This window comes from Anabrus simplex, chromosome X, assembly GCF_040414725.1.
Source record: "Anabrus simplex isolate iqAnaSimp1 chromosome X, ASM4041472v1, whole genome shotgun sequence".
NCBI lineage: Eukaryota > Metazoa > Arthropoda > Insecta > Orthoptera > Tettigoniidae > Anabrus > Anabrus simplex.
This window is the reverse complement of record NC_090279.1, coordinates 191,147,648-191,169,622: the sequence shown is the minus strand read 5'-3', so window position 1 is coordinate 191,169,622 and position 21,975 is coordinate 191,147,648. Positions and strand designations below refer to the sequence as shown.

At 38.6% G+C, this 21,975-nt stretch overlaps 1 protein-coding gene across 1 annotated transcript in view; it reads left to right on the top strand.

Annotated features, from left to right (window-relative positions):
• Positions 1–21,152, top strand: part of LOC136886108 (F-box/LRR-repeat protein fbxl-1) — a 30,089-nt gene extending 8,937 nt beyond the window's left edge. Inside the window, exons 2-3 of the mRNA XM_068230545.1 lie at positions 18,630–21,018; positions 21,097–21,152. Of these exons, the coding sequence (XP_068086646.1) occupies positions 18,633–19,988 (1,356 nt within the window). The 5' untranslated portion in view covers positions 18,630–18,632 and the 3' untranslated portion in view covers positions 19,989–21,018; positions 21,097–21,152. The remainder of the gene's footprint in view (positions 1–18,629; positions 21,019–21,096) is intronic.
• Positions 21,153–21,975: the final 823 nt, after the last annotated feature.

Here is a 21,975-nt window from a genome sequence, read left to right as displayed (position 1 = left end):
CAATTTTGGGGGCAGCTATGTTTTCAGCTCTAATTTTAAAACTACAAACATTTGAACATTTTCAAAGCACTGTGATGTCAGTTTCCCTCTTTTCTTTGACTGATAGGACTTTTACTGAAACAATAACATAGAAAAATAAATTTCATTTATCATTATCAGAGAGAGAAAAAAATGGAAGGGATCCGATACTTTGAAAAATGAAGTGCTGGACAAAGAAAGGCAAGGGCCACGAAAGGTGTGAAAATGAAAGACACCCTAGGCCTCGAATGCTCTAATACCGTCGGGGTCGAAAGAGAACAAGAGTTGACCAAGGCAGATCGGTCAGGATAGATGAAAGTGAGGAGCCTGGCACAATTAAGTGGAAGCAATGCAAGGACTCAGCTAAGGGCCCCATAGTTGCAGACCCATGCAGATGAAAAATATACCCACAGTATCCCCTGCCTGTTGTAAAAGTTGGCTAAAAGGGGTGACCAAGGGATGATTGCATTAGAACCATGAGACTATTTGTGATTAGTACAATCATGTGAGGAACACAATGGATTGACTTTACTTATTTATTATTATTGTGGTTTGAAGACCCTTCTTCTAAATGAAAACATATAAAACAACATACAAAAGTCAACAAATTCTTCAAGTTGTTCACTTTATTCTAATTTTCTTTTTAGACTTCTTCTTCTCAATTTTCTCCATAATACCTATCCAGCAACTCAACCTGCATTTTGAGGAAATTACACCTGAATTAAAGTCCATTTTAACTCAAACATTTGAACATTCACTCAGCCAAGTGTTGGACTATCATTCAACGTTTCTTATTGGACAATCACAGGATCAATTTAAAAAAAAAGTACTTTAATATTACATCATTTGAAGACATGACATTTTATCTACAAATACGGGTTTTAACATATGTAGGCCTGTTTAAGTGTATGTCTTAATTGTGCATTTGATGGAGTTATGTTTAACTCCAGAAATTTTGGTTGTGTTATTTGTTGTAGCAGTTCATTAAGAACATCATGAATTCCCCCTGCATGGGTCTGCAACTATGGGGCCCTTAGCTGAGTCCTTGCATTGCTTCCACTTACTTGTGCCAGACCCCTCACTTTTATCTATCCTATCCGACCTTCCTTGGTCAGCTCTTGTTTTCTTCGACCCCGACGGTATTACGTATGGAGGCCTAGGGAGTCTTTCATTTTCACGCCCTTCGTGGCCCTTGTCTTCCTTTGGCCGATACCTTAATTTTTCAAAGTGTCGGACCCCTTCCATTTTTTCGCTCTGATTAGTGTTACATAGAGGATGTTGCCTAGTTGTAGTTCCTCTTAAACAATAATCACCACCACCATGAATCTTGCTATACTTTTGTTATTAGGCTGAGCCTCAGGGGCTCTCAACCTGAGAGCGTGGGTCTGAAACTGCGGGGCCCTTAGCTGAGTCCTTGCATTTCTTCCACTTTCTTGTGCCAGGCTCCTCACTTTCATCTATCCTGACCGATCTCCCTTGGTCAACTCTTGTTCTTTTCCGACCTCGACGGTATTAGAGCATTCGAGGCCTAGGGAGTCTTTCATTTTCTCACCTGTCGTGGGCCTTGCCTTTCTTTGTCCAGCACTTCATTTTTCAAAGTATTGGATCCCTTCCATTTTTTTTCTTTCTGTGACCCCCCTGTGGCGGGGGGCGCAGATGAAAATATACCCACAGTATCCCCTGCCTGTTGTAAAAGTTGACTAAACCAAGGGATGATTGCATTAGAACCATGAGACTACTTGTGATTAGTACAATCACGTGAGGAACACCATGGATTGACTTTACTTGCGAGTAGTAGTAGTAGTAGTAGTAGTAGTAGTAGCAGTAGTAGTAGTAGATTGGAGAAACGACCACTGACGGTGAGTTTAGACACATCGTGGGCCATTGTGGCATTGGAAAGCGAAATGATAGTGGAGAGAGGCTACTACAGTTTTGCATGAACGTGAATTATGTGTAACCAAAACATTCTTTCAACATGATATTCGTTGACTGTATACATGGTGCTCCTCTGATGGTCCTCATAGAAATCAGATTGATTTTATATTGGTTAACAATCGCTGGAAATCCTCTGTCATCAATGCAAAAACATACCCTGGTGCAGACGGTGCTCAGATCACCAACTACTGTTTATGGTGTTCAGGGTGAAACTCAGAGGTATGCGCTATGTACCTTGCAAAATGCAAAAGGTAGAAGGTGAAAACTTAAGGAGTTTTGGTGTGGAAATCCAAAATGTTCTTTTGAACACTAGAAGGGAGCACAGTACTGATGAAGTGGTCACATGGGAAGACCTCAAACAAAGTATAGTGACCGTTGCGATGAAATATTCTTCCCCAATACAGGGTCATCGTAAGTGTTGGATCAGTGATCATACGTGGCAGCTTATAGAAGAGCGGAAAAACTGAAAGAAACAGGCTTGCACATTCAAGACAGATACTTTGAGCTGTGTCGTGAAATTCAACGTAATTGCCGCTCAGACAAACATAAGTATCTATCAGGAATTTGTGAAGAAATTGAAGCTCATGGCCATCACAGTGAGACACGAGATATATACCATAAAGTAAAACAGCTGTCAAATAAATACAAACCTTGTGTATGGTCCATAGAAGATTCTAATGGTCATAGTATACATGATTTTGAAATTGTATTGAATAGATGGAAACAGTACTGTGAGGAGTTGTATAAAGAAGAGACAGAACGGCTGATGGTTGAATTGCAAGATTTTGAACAAGAACAAGACATCTTACTTCAGGAAACAGAAAGGGCAATTATATCGTTGCGACCGCACAAAAATCATAGGGTTCTGACAACAGCTGAACTACTGAAAGAGACGAGCGATATTGGTGCTCAAATCATCACAGACATTTGCAATAAAATATGGAGAAATGGCAAATGGCCAGCTGAATGGGTTACATCCATTTTCATCCTCTTGCATAAAAAGGGCTCAACAATGAAATGTGATAACTACGAGGACCTTATCGTTAATCTCACATGCTAGCAAGATCATGTTGTATATCTTGAAAGACAGACTCCAAAATTATATTAGTTCACAGATTCCCCCTGAACAAGCTTGTTTCCTCAAAGGAAAAGGCACAAGAGAACAGCTGTTGAACATCCGACAACTAATAAAAAAGAGCAGAGAATTCCAGCTTCCTATGATCATTTGCTTTCTAGACTATAGGAAAGCCTTTGACTGTGTTCACTGGGAGAAACTTTGGCAAGTGTTATTGGAAATGGGAGTTCCAAAACATCGTATCTCGTGATAAAGAATCTATATGAGTCTAACACAGCAGTTGTCAGGATAAATGTCAAGATGTCTGAAATCTTCAAGACACAGAGGAGCGTTCATCGAGGTTGTATATTGTCACCCCAGCTTTTTAATATTTATGGTGAGTACATCATGAGAACTGCATTGGCTGGATGGACTGGTGGATTTTCTATTGGTGGCAGAAAGATGCAGATGACACTGTATTGATTGCCATGGATGAGGCAGAAATGACAGAACTTTTAGACCGTGTCATAACTGCGAGCATCAGTTCGGGTTTGCAGATCAACATGTGAAAGACAAAAATTATGGTAGTTGATAGGCCTGGCAAGCTGAACGAACTCAGTGCCTTCAGCGAAATGGAAATGGTTTCAGAAATGTTTACCTGGGTGCCATTATAACTAGCAACGACAGCTGAGAAATAGAGATCAGGAGAAGGATTGCCATGGCCAAGAATATCATGTCTCGGTTATCTCATATTTGGAAGCATCACTCTATTTCTATAAAGCTAAAGATGAGATTAGTACAGACACTGGTATTCTCTGTCTTGCTCTATGGTGCTGAAACGTGGACTTTACGTGCTTCAGATTTGAATAAGATCAACTCATTCGAGATGTGGTGCTGGAGAAGAATGCTTCGCATTCCTTTGACAGCATTTCGAACCAACGAATCCATCCTCAATGAGCTGAACATCAGTACCAGGCTATCGGCAAAATGTCAACAGAGGGTTCTCCAATTCTTTGGTCATATTATGCGTCGTGGAGAAGGAAGCCTTGAAAAGCACATAATCTTGGGAAACGTGCCTGGAAAGAGGGAGCATGGGCGAGCACCTATACGCTGGACAGATGGCATAAAACATGCAACAAAGACATCGTTCATACAATCTACCCGTATAGCAGAAGACCGTGGAGGATGGAAACGGGTACAAAGAAATATCTTCAGAGATCACGATCCTCAGGATTGAGGGACCGATATAGACCGACAGACAGTACCACTATGAGAGATACACAATAGGTTTGTGATTAGTAGCAACATGGGGGGGATCGCTATGGGTTTACAGTACCTGTGATTAGTACCACTATATGCAGAAGACCATGGGCTTAGGTTGCTTGTGATTAGTACCATTATGTGAGAAACACCATGGGTCTGGGCGTTGCCTGTGATCAGTACTACTATATGTGCGACACTATGGGTGTACGTTGCCTGTGTTTAGTACCCACTGTGTGAGGAACACCATGGGATAGTACAGCCTTCTGTGATTAGTACCACTATGTGAGGAACACCATGGGTTTGCTTTGTGTATGAGTGGCACTATTATGTGAGAAACACCATAGATATGAGTTACCAGTGCGTGATACACTATCTGTGATATAGTATCACAATGTGTGGAACATTGTGAGTCTACGTTACTTGTGATTAGTATCGCCACATGAGAAATACCATAGTTCTACTTTACTAGCGATAAGTACCATTATCAATCAATCAATCAATCAATACTGATCTGCATTTAGGGCAGTCGCCCAGGTGGCAGATTCCCTATTTGTTGCTTTCCTAGCCTTTTCCGAAATGATTTCAAAGAAATTGGAAATTTATTGAACATCTCCCTTGGTAAGTTATTCCAATCCCTAACTCCCCTTCCTATAAATGAATATTTGCCCCAGTTTGTCCTCTTGAATTCCAACTTTATCTTCATATTGTGATCTTTCCTACTTTTATAGACGCCATTCAAACCTATTCGTCTACTAATGTCAATCCACTCCATCTCTCCGCTGACAGCTCGGAACATACCACTTAAACTGTATATAGGATAATATCTTTTGTTTATTTCCACCTATTCAATACATTACAAGAAGTTGGCATTTACTTTAAAACATTATTCAGATGAGACATGTTTCGCCTCTCACTGTGAGGCATCTTCAGTCATTATCAAAAACCTTATTATTTTACCAGGCATCTGGTTAAAGATATTCAAAAATGTGTTTGATGATTATAAGAGAGGTAAGATTTACGTTAGTTATAAACATGTTCATGAAGTAACTAAAAATCTAATATATTGATAAAAACATAAGTAGTTCTTTGTTGAATAGGACTTTTACTATATAGTACAATCAAACAAGTTCTATTCAACAAAGAACTACTTATGTTTTTATCAATATATTAGATTTTTAGTTACTTCATGAACATGTTTATAACTAACGTAAATCTTACCTCTCTTATAATCATCAAACACATTTTTGAATATCTTTAACCAGATGCCTGGTAAAATAATAAGGTTTTTGATAATGACTGAAGATGCCTCACAGTGAGAGGCGAAACATGTCTCATCTGAATAATGTTTTAAAGTAAATGCCAACTTCTTGTAATGTATTGAATAGGTGGAAATAAACAAAAGATATTATCCTATATACAGTTTATGAAACTTTCAATACGGACGAAAAGTGATTTTCATCACTTGTAATACATACCACTTAGTCGAGCAGCTCTTCTTCTTTCTCTCAATTCTTCCCAACCCAAACATTGCAACATTTTAGTAACGCTACTCTTTTGTCGGAAATCACCCAGAACAAATCGAGCTGCTTTTCTTTGGATTTTTTCCAGTTCTTGAATCAGGTAATCCTGGTGAGGGTCCCATACACTGGAACCATACTCTAGTTGGGGTCTTACCAGAGACTTATATGCACTCTCCTTTCCATCCTTACTACAACCCCTAAACACCCTCATAACCATGTGCAGAGATCGGTACCCTTTATTTACAATCCCATTTATGTGATTACCCCAGTGAAGATCTTTCCTTATATTAACACCTAGATACTTACAATGATCCCCAAAAGGAACTTTCACCCCATCAACGCAGTAATTAAAACTGAGAGGACTTTTCCTATTTGTGAAACTCACAACCTGACTTTTAGCCCCGTTTATCAACATACCATTGCCTGCTGTCCATCTCACAATATTTTCGAGGTCACGTTGCAGTTGCTCACAATCTTGTAACTTATTTATCACTCTATAGAGAATAACATCATCCGCAAAAAGCCTTACCTCTGATTCCACTCCTTTACTGAAATCATTTATATATATAAGAAAACATAAAGGTCTGATAACACTGCCCTGAGTAACTCCCCTCTCAACTATTACAGGGTCAGACAAAGCTTCACCTACTCTAACTCTCTGAGATCTATTTTCTAGAAATATAGCAACCCATTCAGTCACTCTTTTGTCTAGTCCAATTGCACTCATTTTTGCCAGTAGTCTCCCATGATACACCCTATCAAATGCTTTAGACATGTCAATCGTGATACAGTCCATTTGACCTCCAGAATCCAAGATATCTGCTATATCTTGCTGGAATCCTACAAGTTGAGCTTCAGTGGAATAACCTTTCCTAAAACCGAATTGCCTTCTATCGAACCAGTTATTAATTTCACAAACATGTCTAATATAATCAGAAAGAATGCCTTCCCAAAGCTTACATACAATGCATGTCAAATTTACTGGCCTGTAATTTTCAGCTTTATGTCTATCACCCTTTTCTTTATACACAGGGGCTAATATAGCAACTCTCCATTCATCTGGTATAGCTCCTTCGGCCAAACAATAATCAAATAAGTACTTCAGATATGGTACTATATCCCAACCCATTGTCTTTAGTATATCCCCAGAAATCTGATCAATTCCAGCCGCTTTTCTAGTTTTCAACTTTTGTATCTTATTGTAAATGTCATTGTTATCATATGTAAATTTTATTACTTCTTTGGCCTTAGTCTCTTCCTCTATCTCGACATTATCCTTGTAACCAACAATCTTTACATACTGCTGACTGAATACTTCTGCCTTTTGAAGATCCTCACATACACACTCCCCTTGTTCATTAATTATTCCTGGAATGTCCTTCTTGGAACCTGTTTCTGCCCTAAAATACCTATACATACCCTTCCATTTTTCACTAAAATTTGTATGACTGCCAATTATGCTTGCCATCATGTTATCCTTAGCTGCCTTCTTTGCTAGATTCAATTTTCTAGTAAGTTCCTTCAATTTCTCCTTACTTCCACAGCCATTTCTAACTCTATTTCTTTCCAGTCTGCACCTCCTTCTTAGTCTCTTTATTTCTCTATTATAATAAGGTGGGTCTTTACCATTCCTTACCACTCTTAAAGGTACAAACCTGTTTTTGCATTCCTCAACAATTTCTTTAAACCCATCCCAGAGTCTGTTTACATTTTTATTTACCGTTTTCCACCGATCATAGTTACTTTTTAGAAACTGCCTCATGCCTGCTTTATCAGCCATATGGTACTGCCTAACAGTCCTACTTTTAAGACCTTCCTTTCTATCACATTTATTTTTAACTACCACAAAAACAGCTTCATGATCACTAATACCATCTATTACTTAAGTTTCCCTATAGAGCTCATCTGGTTTTATCAGCACCACATCCAAAATATTTTTCCCTCTGGTTGGTTCCATCACTTTCTGAATCAGCTGTCCTTCCCATATTAACTTATTTGCCATTTGTTGGTCATGCTTCCTGTCGTTCGCATTTCCTTCCCAATTGACATCTGGTAAATTCAGATCTCCCGCTACAATCACATTTCTTTCCATGTCGTTTCCCACATAGCTGACTATCCTATCAAATAATTCTGAATCCGCATCAGTGCTACCCTTTCCCGATCTGTACACTCCAAATATATCAAGTTGCCTATTATCTTTAGAAATGAGCCTTACACCTAGAATTTCATGTGTCTCATCTTTTAACTTTTTCGTAGCTTACAAATTCTTCTTTCACCAGAATGAAAACTCCCCCTCCCACCTTTCCTATCCTATCTCTACGATACACACTCCAGTTACATGTTATAAACCTCATTTTAGGTCCGTATTGAAAAATTTTTAACAGTTCAACAATAATAAAGGTGTTTTAATTTATTCCACCTATTCAATACTTATATTTTCACTTATAGTTGTTACATAATTAAATTCTTAGTTACATGGGGACATGTTTCGCCCTCAATTAAGGGCATCTTCAGCCTAAATACAATAATCAAAAATACAACTAAATTAAAAGTGGAAGTTAAATACAATCATCAAAAATACAACTAAAATAAAAAGTGGAAGTTAAAAGTTTAGTCTGTTATTAAAATTCGGAACAATAAAAATGTGAAAAATGATCAAATAAAAAGATGCTAATGGAAAACTGTCTTATGATTAAACTATAATCTTGTCGGAGACTAAAACTTCTATTAAAATTCTAATTAAAACAGTTCATATAAAATATTGGAAAATCAAAGTGGTAGTAATAAAAAGCCAACGACATGAGGGCGTGTACACAAGCATAAACTTGATTGTCATGAATACAATCTTTTCAAGGCCGCTGATGAAATTCATAGCAAGTAAGGCAGAAGCGTCTATTGAAAAATTGTAAGAGGCCGTTAGCACCGGTAGGAAATAAAATGGCTGAATCCTTGCCAGAAAATGTCAACAGATGCAGAAATAAGTTTTCTGTAAGAGAAGGAAAAGAAGAAATAAGAAATTGAACGTAAGGAGAGAATTCAGTCTTACATAATTTTGAAACAGATGAGGACTTACATGTAAGTGGAAGTTGTTATTCTTCAAACCCTAATACTCCTCCCATACCTACAGATATTAGGCCTACTTCCAGCAATGCAGTTGACTCCGCCCCTTTGTCAGCCTCGTCACATTTGACTCCACCCATCCTCTCCTCCCTTCCACACTCCCCTATTCCTTCCCCTCCGAGTTCACTACCGCCTCTGCAGCACAGTTATAACACCAGACTCAGAGCCAACAGACGGGCAGCAACCAACTCAACAGTAGTTAACAAATAACAACTTCCACTTACATGTAAGTCCTCATCTGTTTCAAAATTATGTAAGACTGAATTCTCTCCTTACGTTCAATTTCTTATTTCTTCTTTTCCTTCTCTTACAGAAAACTTATTTCTGCATCTGTTGACATTTTCTGGCAAGGATTCAGCCATTTTATTTCCTACCGGTGCTAACAGCCTCTTACAATTTTTCAATAGACGCTTCTGCCTTACTTGCTACGAATTTCATCAGCGGCCTTGAAAAGATTGTATTCATGACAATCAAGTTTATGCTTGTGTACACGCCCTCATGTCGTTGGCTTTTTATTACTACCACTTTGATTTTCCAATATTTTATATGAACTGTTTTAATTAGAATTATAATAGAAGTTTTAGTCTCCGACAAGATTATAGTTTAATCATAAGACAGTTTTCCATTAGCATCTTTTTATTTGATCATTTTTCACATTTTTATTGTTCCGAATTTTAATAACAGACTAAACTTTTAACTTCCACTTTTTATTTTAGTTGTATTTTTGATGATTGTATTTAACTTCCACTTTTAATTTAGTTGTATTTTTTATTATTGTATTTAGGCTGAAGATGCCCTTAATTGAGGGCAAAACATGTCCCCATGTAACTAAGAATTTAATTATGTAACAACTATAAGTGAAAATATAAGTATTGAATAGGTGGAATAAATTAAAACACCTTTATTATTGTTGAACTGTTACACACTCCAGTGCCGTGAGAAAATTTCTGCATCCATTATATCATTTCTCAGCCATGACTCAACTCCTATTACAATATCTGGTAAATATATATCTATTAGATTACTTAATTCTATTCCTTTCTTTACAATACTTCTACAGTTCAACACTAACAATTTTATGTCATCCCTACTTGATTTCCAGTTCCCTGTTCCCTTATCACCGCTCCCTAGGCCATCCCGTTTCCCTGAATGTACCTCCCTATTACCCTTCCAAACAAATTTCCTAACTTATACGTACCACTGCGGTTTAAATGAAGGCCATCCGAGCGCAGATCCCTATCTCCTACCCACCCATTAGGATGTAGAAATTTCACTCCCAGTTTCCCACATACCCACTCCATAGTCTCATTTAAATCCCCAATCACCATCCAGTCAGTATCCCTCCTACACAGTATTCCACTAATAACAATCTCCGCTTTCTTAAACTTCACCCGTGCTGCATTTACCAGATCCCACACATCTCCAACTATGTTGGTACTTATATCAGCTTGCCTTACGTTGTTGGTACCAACGTGAAACACTACCACCTTCTCCTTCCCCTCCTCCCTCTCTTCTACTTTCCTTAACATCTGCCTCAGCCTAATTCCTGGATAACATTCTACCCTGGTTCCCTTTCCTCCACACACTTTCCCCACGTGTCTAACGATGGAATCCCCCATGACCAGAGCCTCAACCCTACCCACCTCATTTGATCCCCTCCCCTCCTGGTCAGCCCTATCTTTCCTGATAGCTGCAGAAGCTACTTCCTCCTCCCTTTTCTCCTTCCCATGACCCTGTTCCACCTGTCTTTTCCTATCCTCTACTCTACATTTCCCTTTCCTACCTTTTCCCTTCCTCCTACTTCCACGCATCTCAGCAACAGTTCCCTGTCCCTCATCTTCCCTCTGTTGTTCTACCTGGAGTGACTCGTACCGATTTCGCACAGACACCTGTCCTGAATTCTGATCCTGAATAGAGCCCTTGGCCTGCAATCTCCTTCCCCTTAGAACATTAGACCACCTGTCTTCTACAACTCCTCCCTTTCCTTCCCCTCCCTCTTGTACACCTACTGTAACCTGTACTGGTCAGTATATACCATTGTTTTAAGTTGGGAAGGTGGGGCATTGTGGTTCGGATCGCATAATCATTGTTCATCATTGTCTTTTTGAATGCTAGTCACTGGATTTATTTTGGAATTATTTTTTAACTTTCAATATTGTGAGTTGGATCTGCTGATTGTTTTAAATTCCTATTCATCCATTCATTCTTCATCATCAAGTTTTGAATTCTGGTCAGTGGTCATTCGCCACACCCGGGCGACTGGAGTGGGACGATGATGATGATGATGATGATGATGAGGATGTTAGGCCCCTTTAAACAACAAGCATCATCAAGAACGCTCAAAAATCATTCAAGGTTTACATGAATTATCACATTTTTCTGGTGGTGGAGGAGCCCGATTGCACTCCTATAAGAATATAAATAATGTTGTGATATAACCGTCCATTCTTTTTATTTTTCAAGCACACACTCATAATTTCAAATTAAATCTATAATAACGTTTGTCTCTTGTTCATTATAATAATGCTTTTGTTGCATCTTAATCTACATATTAGCGGTCTCCGCTAACCATAACCTATAATAATGTCGACCATGTGTGACAAAATACAATTCCAATAAACCGCTCTGAGTGCTTTGTGTAAGGAATCAAAAGATGCTCACTGCCGAACGCATTCAGAAATCTTTTGGGAACAGGGGACTTTTAACTGAAGTGTTAGATTAATAGCAATTGTTAGGTAACAACTGTTAAGTAAACTTCAATACAGAGTTGAAGAAACAGGGCAACAGTCACGCAGAAAAAAGATTGAGCTCATTGTATTGTATACGTTTCTTGCAGGTACACTTTTCTCAGAAACAATTGAACTTATATATGGGATATGTACACTGAGTGGCCAGAAGTAATGGGAAGACACTGAATGTAATGGTAATGAGTTGCTTCTCTGGGAGACCTCAAAGCGGTAGCAGTACAGTGAGGCATCGACTTTGCAAGGTGTCGGAATTGTTCTGGAGGGATCTGGACCCACACTTCTGGCACTGCTATCCACAATTGGCCTTGTGTAGTTGGTGCGGGTTTCATGGAGCGTACACCAGCATTGACAGCATCCCATAAATGCTTGATTGGATTAAGATCGGTGGTTCTGGAGGGCCAAACCGTTGTCGTAACTTCCGTAGAGTGCTCCTCCAACCACCTGCGTGCCACCACAGAGCAGTAACATGGTGCATTATCCTGTTGAAACATGGCATCTTCATCAGTGTACTCTAGGGCCAGAAAGGGATGCAAATAGTCTGAAAGTATCTCCACATAATGTGCACTTGTCAGCGCTCCCTGCAGCCGGACAATGGGGCCTAATGGTGATCATGAGAACGCCGCCCAGAACAGAACTGAGCCACCTCCCGCCTGGACACAACCTTGTTGACACGCAGGATCCATAGCTTCATGGGGCATACCCCACACTCTCACGCATCCATCAGCTCGATACAAATGGAATCCTGATTCATCGGACCATACCACACACCGCCACACTTCCATATTCCATTGCTGATGTTCGCGGGCCCATGCACGTCGTTGAGCATTGTGTCGAGGTGTCAGCAAAAGGGCAGGAGTTCGTTGTCTGCTGGTGAAGCTTATGCGGTGCAGTTGCCTCCTTACAGTCCTGGTAGAAATGGGTTCCTGACTCCCACCGTCCAGCTGGGCGGTGATCTGACTCACAGTAGCCCGTCGAGCGCCCAGTATGTTTCTGCGGAGGCGACGTGATGTCTGTTCGGTAAACACCTGTTGTCTTCCCGTGAGGCGGTTTACGTGGGTGGTAGAGATCAGGCCAGCTAGGAAGACACCCGGTGAGGGGAAGTGTGCAAGTGAGAAAGCCGAGTTGTGGGAGCGAGAACACTGACTTCCCGTTCTCGCTCAGTGTTGTAGCGACGTACAGTTGACCCGAAATACCTATTATAACTGACATGTAACACTCCACATATTTTCAGTTAGTGGAATTCCCTTCCAGCTGTAAATTACGGACATACGTAGCCAAAATGAATTTAATTAGAAGTGTTTAGATTTAAGGACTTAGAACATAATTTAACCTCTTATTATAGTAGCTGTCAAAATCAATTTGCGTAGTGCCGTAGTCCTTATTTTAAATTATAATTAGATGTAAAATTAATTTTACGATGCTGTAGATGTACAGTGTAGAATATGGTTTGCTATGACACCAGGCTTCATAACCTGAGCCATGTCATGTAAAATAACTCGATATTAATAATAAGATAATATACATCAAGAATTAAACACACTACAAGAAAATTGAAAATTTCTCAGATACTATTTGAAGAATGAGGATAAATTTTACGGTCATATTCTCCTCAGAATGAACTAATAGATTAACCAAACAAATCTTTGACTTCTTCCATAAGCCAAAACAAAACCAAACTGGTTTAAAGAAACTGAAAAATACCTGGTAGAACTAAAAATTACAGAAAATTCACTATTTGTTTGAACAGATAAAGTAATAACTGAAGAAGAAAATATAAGGTTCGAAAACAAATCTACATTAAAAGCCAAATCTATTACCTCGGAAGACGAGAGGAAATGAAAATCAGAAAGAATGAGGAAATACTGGGCACTAAGAAAACAACACAGAGAGAAAGAATTGATTCAATATACCCCCAAGGGGGGTGAAACAAAATAATAATAATAATAATAATAATAATAATAACAACTTTTGCTATAAGGTGAGAAAGCAGCGTTAGACTATATGATCGTTTGTTTCTAGCTCCTTAATGCCAGTATTTTGTTGTTCTCTCGTAAAATAAGAAATGTGACTTAACGATATGACATATGTAATTACAGTATATAATTGTTCTCAGATACAGAAACAAAATATAATTCATAAAAAGAAACACCATAAAGGGTCTACATATGCTGAGTAAAAGGCAACAACGTATGTGTACAAAGATAACGTAAATGGCACTTGGAATAATAAAATAATGACACTATATTCACCATGTAAGCACATACTTGTTTTATAATGTCCACTACAGCTCTTCAATTCCACCAAGTCTTCCGTCATCACTTCTGTCGTCCTCACCGGATGACGTGTCGTCAGCTCCCAGCTGGATCGCAAAGGACTCCATAATGTCTTCAAGATGTTCCTCATCCCTCATGAAGTCTTTCTCCACCTTCTTTGTGTGTTCACATTTACGCTTCCAGTCTTTGGCAGGTATTGACACGAATTTCTGCCTAGCGAGTTTCTCTACGTCGTCAATAGTGAACAGTTCAAAAATAATAAAGGTTCATTAACCCATATATTAAGTACTTTATTTCCACTTATAGTGGTTACATAAACACAATAACACTTATTTGGGACATGTTTCGCCCTTAATTTAGGGCATCTTCAGCCTAAAATATAATCTTCGAAAGTACACAATATTACAAATAGAAGCTAAAAGATTAGCTAATTACTAAAATTTGGTTCATATAATGTGAATATTGATACGTTAATAAAAACATGTTAATGGAACACTGTCAATAATCATACTGAAACTATCTTGTCAGAGACTAAAACTTCCTCCAATAAAAATACGTAGTTCTAATTAAAATGGTTTAAATTGGTCCTTCATTTGGACACCAACACCCCGATAAAAACACCACCAGAGAACATCAATCCCCCACAATAAAGGAAGTCCACCAAGCTCTGAATAAATTAAAAAACTACAAAGCTCCAGGAGAAGATCAGACCTTTGCGGAAATCTGGAAATATGCAGGAACATCAGCAAAAGTTGCCCTCCATCAACAACTTGTCTCTATCTGGATTAGACATAACATACAAAATATTTTCAATAATCATCCTTAATAGGATAAGTTTACAACTTGAGAAAGAACTAGGAGAATATCAAGGAGGTTTCAGACCCTGGAGGAGCTGTCCTGATCAGATCATGAGTCTTAAGTTGATAATGGACTATAACAGGAGAAGAAACAGAGATATGTTGATAACATTTGTAGATTTCAAGAAAGCTTATGATTGCATCCATAGAGAATCTCTGTTTAAAATTTTAAGGCACCTTGGACTACACCCCAAATTAATAAACATGATAAAATTGACTCTCACCAACACCAAATCAAAAGTGAAGTTTAGGGGTGAAACATCAGAGACATTTGAAATTAAAACTGGACTACAGCAGGGAGATGGGCTCTCACCACTTTTATTTAATTGTGCTCTAGAAATGGTAATGAGGGAATGGTTTAGGAAATGTCCACCAAAAATAAAGTTTGGCTAAAAAATCAAAACAAATTGCCTGGGTTTTGCTGATGATTTAGCATTATTAGCAGTGGACATAAAAGAAGCAAAAACCCAGATATCAGAACTTCAAAACATTGCAAATAAAATTGGCCTCAAAATATCATTTGAAAAAACAGAAATTATGCCCCAACACAACTAGAAGAAGTTACCATAAATGGTAATAAAATCAAAATAGTAACTCAATTTAAATATCTTGGAGAAGTAATAACACATAACCTAAATGAAAAAATCTCACACCAAACAAGAACAAATAGATTACCTAAAGCACAAAAATTAACATGGGATATCTACAAAAAGAAATGTCTATCAATAAATACAAAAATAAAACACGACACAGTTATAAAACCGGAAGCTACATATGCAGCAGAAACACTTTTTTACCTGAATAAACAATCAAAGACTGACAGACTTTAGAAAATTGAAAGGAGGATTGGAAGAACCTGCATCAACAAAAAATACCAGAAAGATGGACAGTGGCGGTTAATACCTAACAAAGTCGTGTACAAAGAGCTAGAACCCATTACAGATACTATGCGTAAGAGGAGACTGGGATTCTTTGGACATATCCTGAGGATGCAGGATTCGAGACTTCCGAAACAACTAGTACAACACAATCTCATCTCAAAAAATACCACAACAGGATGTAAATGGATCAGAGAAGTAAGAGAAGATCTGAAGGATATAGGCCTTACAACAGAAGACACCACAAATAAGATAAAATTGAATACAAAACTCAAGAATAAAAATCTCTGCTTTACCCTTACACAAAACAAACCGACAACACGCATATTTTCAACTGAGGAAAGGGCACAAAGATCGGAGCGTCTGAAGAAGTACTGGGAGAAACACAAAGCCCGAACAATCCCTTCAAAGAGATCTAAACGACGGACTGACTAAAGTGAACCTATGTGGACATAAAAGAAGAAGAAGAAAATGGTTCAAATAAAACTGTTTGTGGATTCACCAATGTGATAATGCGTATATTGCCAACAAAATGAAGGCGTTAACATAAGCACAAAAATGTATGTCATGTACACAATATGTTCAAGGCCACTGTTAAAGTTGTAAGCATGAAGGTATTAAAACATTCAAAGGTATATATACGTAAAGGCGAAACTGAAACATCAGTTGAATTATCGTAGAAGAAGTGGCCCTTTGTACAGGTAGGAAATATTGTAGGAGATATTGTCAGAGACCTCTATTATTATTTTTGAACTGTAAATTTTTAATACGGACCAATAATGAGGTTTATAACATGTAATAAGTCTATAGTGAAGGTGACGTTGTGAGAAGCTACCCTGTTCTTCACTTTGCCCATATTATTTCAATACTGTTTAATTCAGGGTGATATGGGGGCAGTCGAAGGACCGAGTGTCCGTACTGTTCCATGAAGTCATCTAGGACGTAGGTTTTGTGTGCCAGCTTGTGCAATTTGATAAGCTCATAAAGCTCCTGTTTGTACATTGTCTCACGGTGTGGAATGTTCCTATTCACTACCCAGGAGATCGTCACTTGTCCGGCTCCATGGCTAAATGGTTAGCGTGCCTTTGGCCACAGGGGTCCCGGGTTCGATTCCTGGCTGGGTCGGGAATTTAAACCATGCTTGGTTAATTTTGCTGGCATGGGGGCTGGGTGTATGTGTCGTCTTCAACATAATTTCATCCTCATCACGACGCGCAGGTCGCCTACGGCGTCAAATCAAAAGACCTTCACCTGGCGAGCCGAACATGTCCTCGGACATTCCCGGCACTAAAAGCCATACGCCATTTCATTTCATCGTCACTTTACGTGAGCTGGAGGTTGGAGCACGATCTACTTTTTTGTTGTGATATGACACCTAGTCAATCACAAGAACACTGCGAGGTGGAAGATTAGGAATAAGCATATCTTTCACCCACTTAAAAAAAACGTGTCACTATTCGTGTCATCGTAGTAGTCGCCACTCTTGCTGCCAGACTTCAGATTCACAGACATTTCTTGATGAAACCCATTTCACCGCCAGCGTGTACAAATATAAGTCCTTATCCTTTTGACATGGGCGCTGATATACCGGATATTGAATTATCGAACCAGCCTTTGCTGGATTCATAGGACGTATGCATATAGGTTTCATCAGTGTATACTATAGGCCTATCCTCCTCCTGATACTGGGCAATTTTTTTTCAAATAAACAAATCTTTTGTATTTTTGTTATGTTTTTCCTTTAGGATGCGCTTGCTAATGTTAGTTTTTTCCATTGATATCCTAATGATCGAAGGATTCACTTGACACTAGTATTGGATCCTTTGAACTTTTCGCACAAATTTTTGAAACTGTAGGTAAACATTTTTCATCTAAACAAGAATTGTTAACAATACGACGTACGGCACCTTTGTCAAAGTTGTCCAGTTCAATAATATTCTTTGTGCGCATTCTGTTTTTGTTTAGTGTTTCAAACAGACTATCCATAGGTTTTCCTAATTCTATCGCTTTTTGTTTTTCGCTCTTAATCCATGCCACAGAACTTTCTGACACTCCCAACAGCTGCTGCTACTCTTTCCTGCACTTTCGTACAATCTGTCACGAACTATTCTTCCATTGCCTCCCTTTGCATAAAGTCTATAACGTTTAAGATTGCTGCACGAGTCTGACTCTTTAGCACCTTACGATGCAGGCTACTTTGAACGCCTTCCATACTGTCACAGGTAGGCCTAACGTACACCACCACTAACCACAGTTACTACACAACGAGAAAGCAGTGCGCGACAGCTGAGTGTATACTTATGCACTGAACTGTCCTTGTAGCAGGAGCTCTGTTACGAGGGGATGCGCTACGCGGGATATTTGCGCTCCCAGACGTCTTCCTAACTGGCCCAATCTCTAACATTCTCTCTGCGATATTGAAGATCCACCCTCGACATTGGCCTCGGAAACCCAAATTCACATGTAATATCCGCAATGCTGTGTCTGTGACTGACTGCTCAGCTACGCCACAGCTAGCCGCAATGCTCAGGGGTTATACACGGCACATTTTCTAAAGGGATACCCCTTCCCGTGACTTTTGGCTACGCGCTTGTGTGTGTGGGTGTATGTGTTTTTTCTACAGCGCGCGGGGTGTGTATCTACAATGGAGATGAATAAATAAGTCTGATCAAATATTAAATGCAAGGAACATAGAATACCAGTGGTCATTCTTTTTTTTTTTAGCAAATGTACATAGGCCTACATACATACCTATACATTGATGCAGAAATTGAACTGGTGGTCTCTAATTTTTCATGTCATGGAAAAGTTTCTTAGTAAAATGAAGTGATCTCAGGCAAAATATAAGCTGTCTACAATATTTATAGAGATATGGATATGATATTTCTATGCCAAAACTCTTATTTTACAACAAATTTGATGGCAGAAGAGCTGTGAGATGTACTTGCTTTTCTTTTCTTGCAGGTGATGGCAGCTACAGGATCAGCAATAGATAGAATGCTTCCCGACGAGGTCTTGGAAACAGTATTTTCTTACTGCACTCATGAGGATTTGGTTAAGTCAGTACAGAATGTGAGTTCTCGGTGGAGGCGAATATCGCAGACAAATCGTTTGTGGAAGCACATTGTGTATTCACCTAAAAAGGATGTGAGTGATGAACAGGTGGAGGGAATATTGAGAATTTCTCCCAAGTTACAGACTGTAATCTTCGAGAATCAGCATTCTGAGAATGTTTTGGAAGCATTAGCTGAGAATTGTCCTGAATTGAAGAAATTAGTACTCTGTGATTTTCAGCTCATAAGGATTAACTTCTTAAAAAAACTGCAGCAGAAATGCCTGAAGCTTGAGTTCCTGAAAATTCCAGATGATGTTGTTTCAGATGTGGAAATGAGCAAGATACTCGGAAAGTTTCAGAGTGTAAAGACTTTAATACTTACTGCTTTAAATACCACCACTGACGATTATATCCACTTGAAACCAGTCTCAGAAGAATGCAGAAGTCTCCAACATTTAGAAATTTCGAACATAAGGTTTGTAAACGGCGATCTTTATAACCTTATGTGTAGGAAAAAAGACACACTTCACACATTGGATGTTCACTGTTGCAATAAGAAAGGGGAGTGTGTTCTTCCTCTTTTAGCTAAAGCCAAATCTTCTGCTTTGAAGTCATTATGTCTGTCCTCTTTGTGGATGTGCCAAAACAAGGAGAGAAGTAAGCAGTTTGCTCAACTGAAGACTGTCACATCACTTACGCTGTTTAACTTGCTTTATGTTGATGCAAATCAGATCATAAGTATATTCGAAAACAAAAATATGGAGCAGTTAGAAGAGTTGAATATTTATGGATCTGATTGTTATGATGATAATGTCACTGATGTTGTTATAGAAAATTGCCCTTTAATACATACACTAACCCTGGATAACTGTAAGAGGATCACGGACAGGACTTTGAAAGATATCCACAAATTTAAACTTCTCAAAAATCTCACTGTATTCATGAATTTCAATGTTACACGCAAAGGGTTGTCGTACTTAAAGGATATACAAGGTTTGAGGTACTTGTCGGTTGGTGGGTTTCGGAAGTTACGTCATGAAGGACTAAAGGAAATAGCAACACTTGATAAGCTAGAAGGTCTAGAACTATGCCTCTTAGATCTCTATGAATTTCCGTGGAATGATTTTGTACGAAGCATGGATTCACTTAAAAAGCTTCATATCTCGAGATGTTCAGTTTTGAAATCGGCTCTAATTCTACTAAGTATTGATATGCCACATTTGAAGGTGTCTCTGAATACTTCACTTAAATCTATTAAAAAACGGTAATAACAAGTTTAAGGTGTGATGGAGAGGTCCAAGACTGGCCTTTTTTAAAGCGAGGTATGGATGGAGAATATATTATATTTACAATGCAAGGACTGAGTTGTTGTTGAGAATAGAAAATCCCTTTTATACACTTAACACTTCGGTTGAATGCTTCTCTATTACCAACAAAAAAATTCTGCTACATCTGGTACAGAATTCAGATAACTGTGGCAAATGTCCTGCTGGTGAATATTCTGGGTGGCAATAATAATAATAATAATAATAATAATAATAATAATAATAATAATGAACACTAAAACTGGCATTATCTTTCTGAAATTGTCAGTAAACTTTTCTTCTTCTGCTTTTGCGGTCAAGTGTTTGGTCTTTCAGTCCATGAATCTTCATTTCAAAAATCCCACAGACATTGGCTAGCATTCAAATTGCAGCCAGTTCGGTTAGAAGTCAGTGATGATGCCATTTGATGTAATGATAAAGAGAGGGGTTCCCCAAGGTAGTATTATTGGACCTTTGTTTTCTTGTATGTAAAAAATGATGTGGGTGAAGAATTGGAATCACGTACAGGGCTCCTTGCAGGTGATGTTATACTGTGTAAAGCAGGGGTATTCAAAGTGCGGTACGCGAACTACAAGGGGTACCACAAAAAATAAATGTTATGTTTCCGTATTGACAGATAAAGTAATAATCTTTAAATCACTATCACAATGATGTATTATTAAACAGTATCCTCCTTATTCAGTACCTAATGGTATAGTGTGAACATGATGAATAGAAGAACAAGTGTTAGGACTCATCAAGTTCAAGCATGCCCCGCCAGGCAGCGCTAGAGTGGAGTATGTCCACAGTACCGATCAGCTGCTCTGAGGAATGAGGCCAGAGGAAATGTATTAATCCATAACTGATAAGTATATACACTGTCTTTTAAAAACAATGAGAGATTACAATTGCAATACCACAGCAGAGTACAGTGGAAAAAATAATACACGGAAATAAGAACTACGGCCTTCATCACATGTTACGTAAAGCACAGGTTACACAATTAAAAACAGGATTTAATTGTGTAATTCGTCAATACGGAAATGAAGATTATAGATTACGATAAGCACAGGTTACTCGAGTGTACACATACAGATAAATAACACAACTCCTAGCATATTAAAAAAAACACCCATGAACTATTTAAAGGTAATACTATACTTACCAACTCAGTTTGTCGGTTACTGGACTTTTGAAAGCTTGTCTAAAGATTTGGTGGATGCTCGAGATTGTAAATCTTGCCGGATTTCTTTCATTCTGAAGAAAAATCGGCACTTTAGATAATGATAAACAAGTCTGGGGATTATATCCATAACATGTTGAAGACAACAGCCAGCTCCTGAAGGATCAACTGAAATTTTGTGTCTGGAATCGTTACAATCAAAAATTTCGCCCCACATCGATTTTGAGTTTAGTTTTCCACTAATTACTCTCTCGGACTGGAAAATAATGTCACATATATTTTTCGAAGGGTGTGTTAAAAACACTTCATTATTATGTAGTTTATTTTCCGGGTTGAACCGTGTTGTTGTTATCTGTATGTTATGTACAGTTTGCCGACGTTTCATATACATTGCAGTATTCTTTTTCAAGGCGGCTGAAATACCCCTACTCGATCCGAGGTAATCAGTCTCCCAGGCAGCAATCACACTACAAGGGTGGTTCCTGACCTTGGTCTTTTATATCCTAGCCTTTCTGGCTGACGTAAGCCCCCTGGATGTCTCGTGAGAATTCTGGTAGGTATGTGTCACAGCCAGGTAGTTAGGCGTGCCCACGCTGTTATGTAATTGGATTGGAAGCTTCACCTCTAAGACAGTTCATTATTGCTTGGACCATAGTCTTTTATTTCGGTGGGAACTGATAATCTACTTTAATTATTGTCACGTAGAGAGTGGGCACAGGGCGAACACTTAATAAATTTAGAAGAGTGATAAACAATGCACCCAGCCAA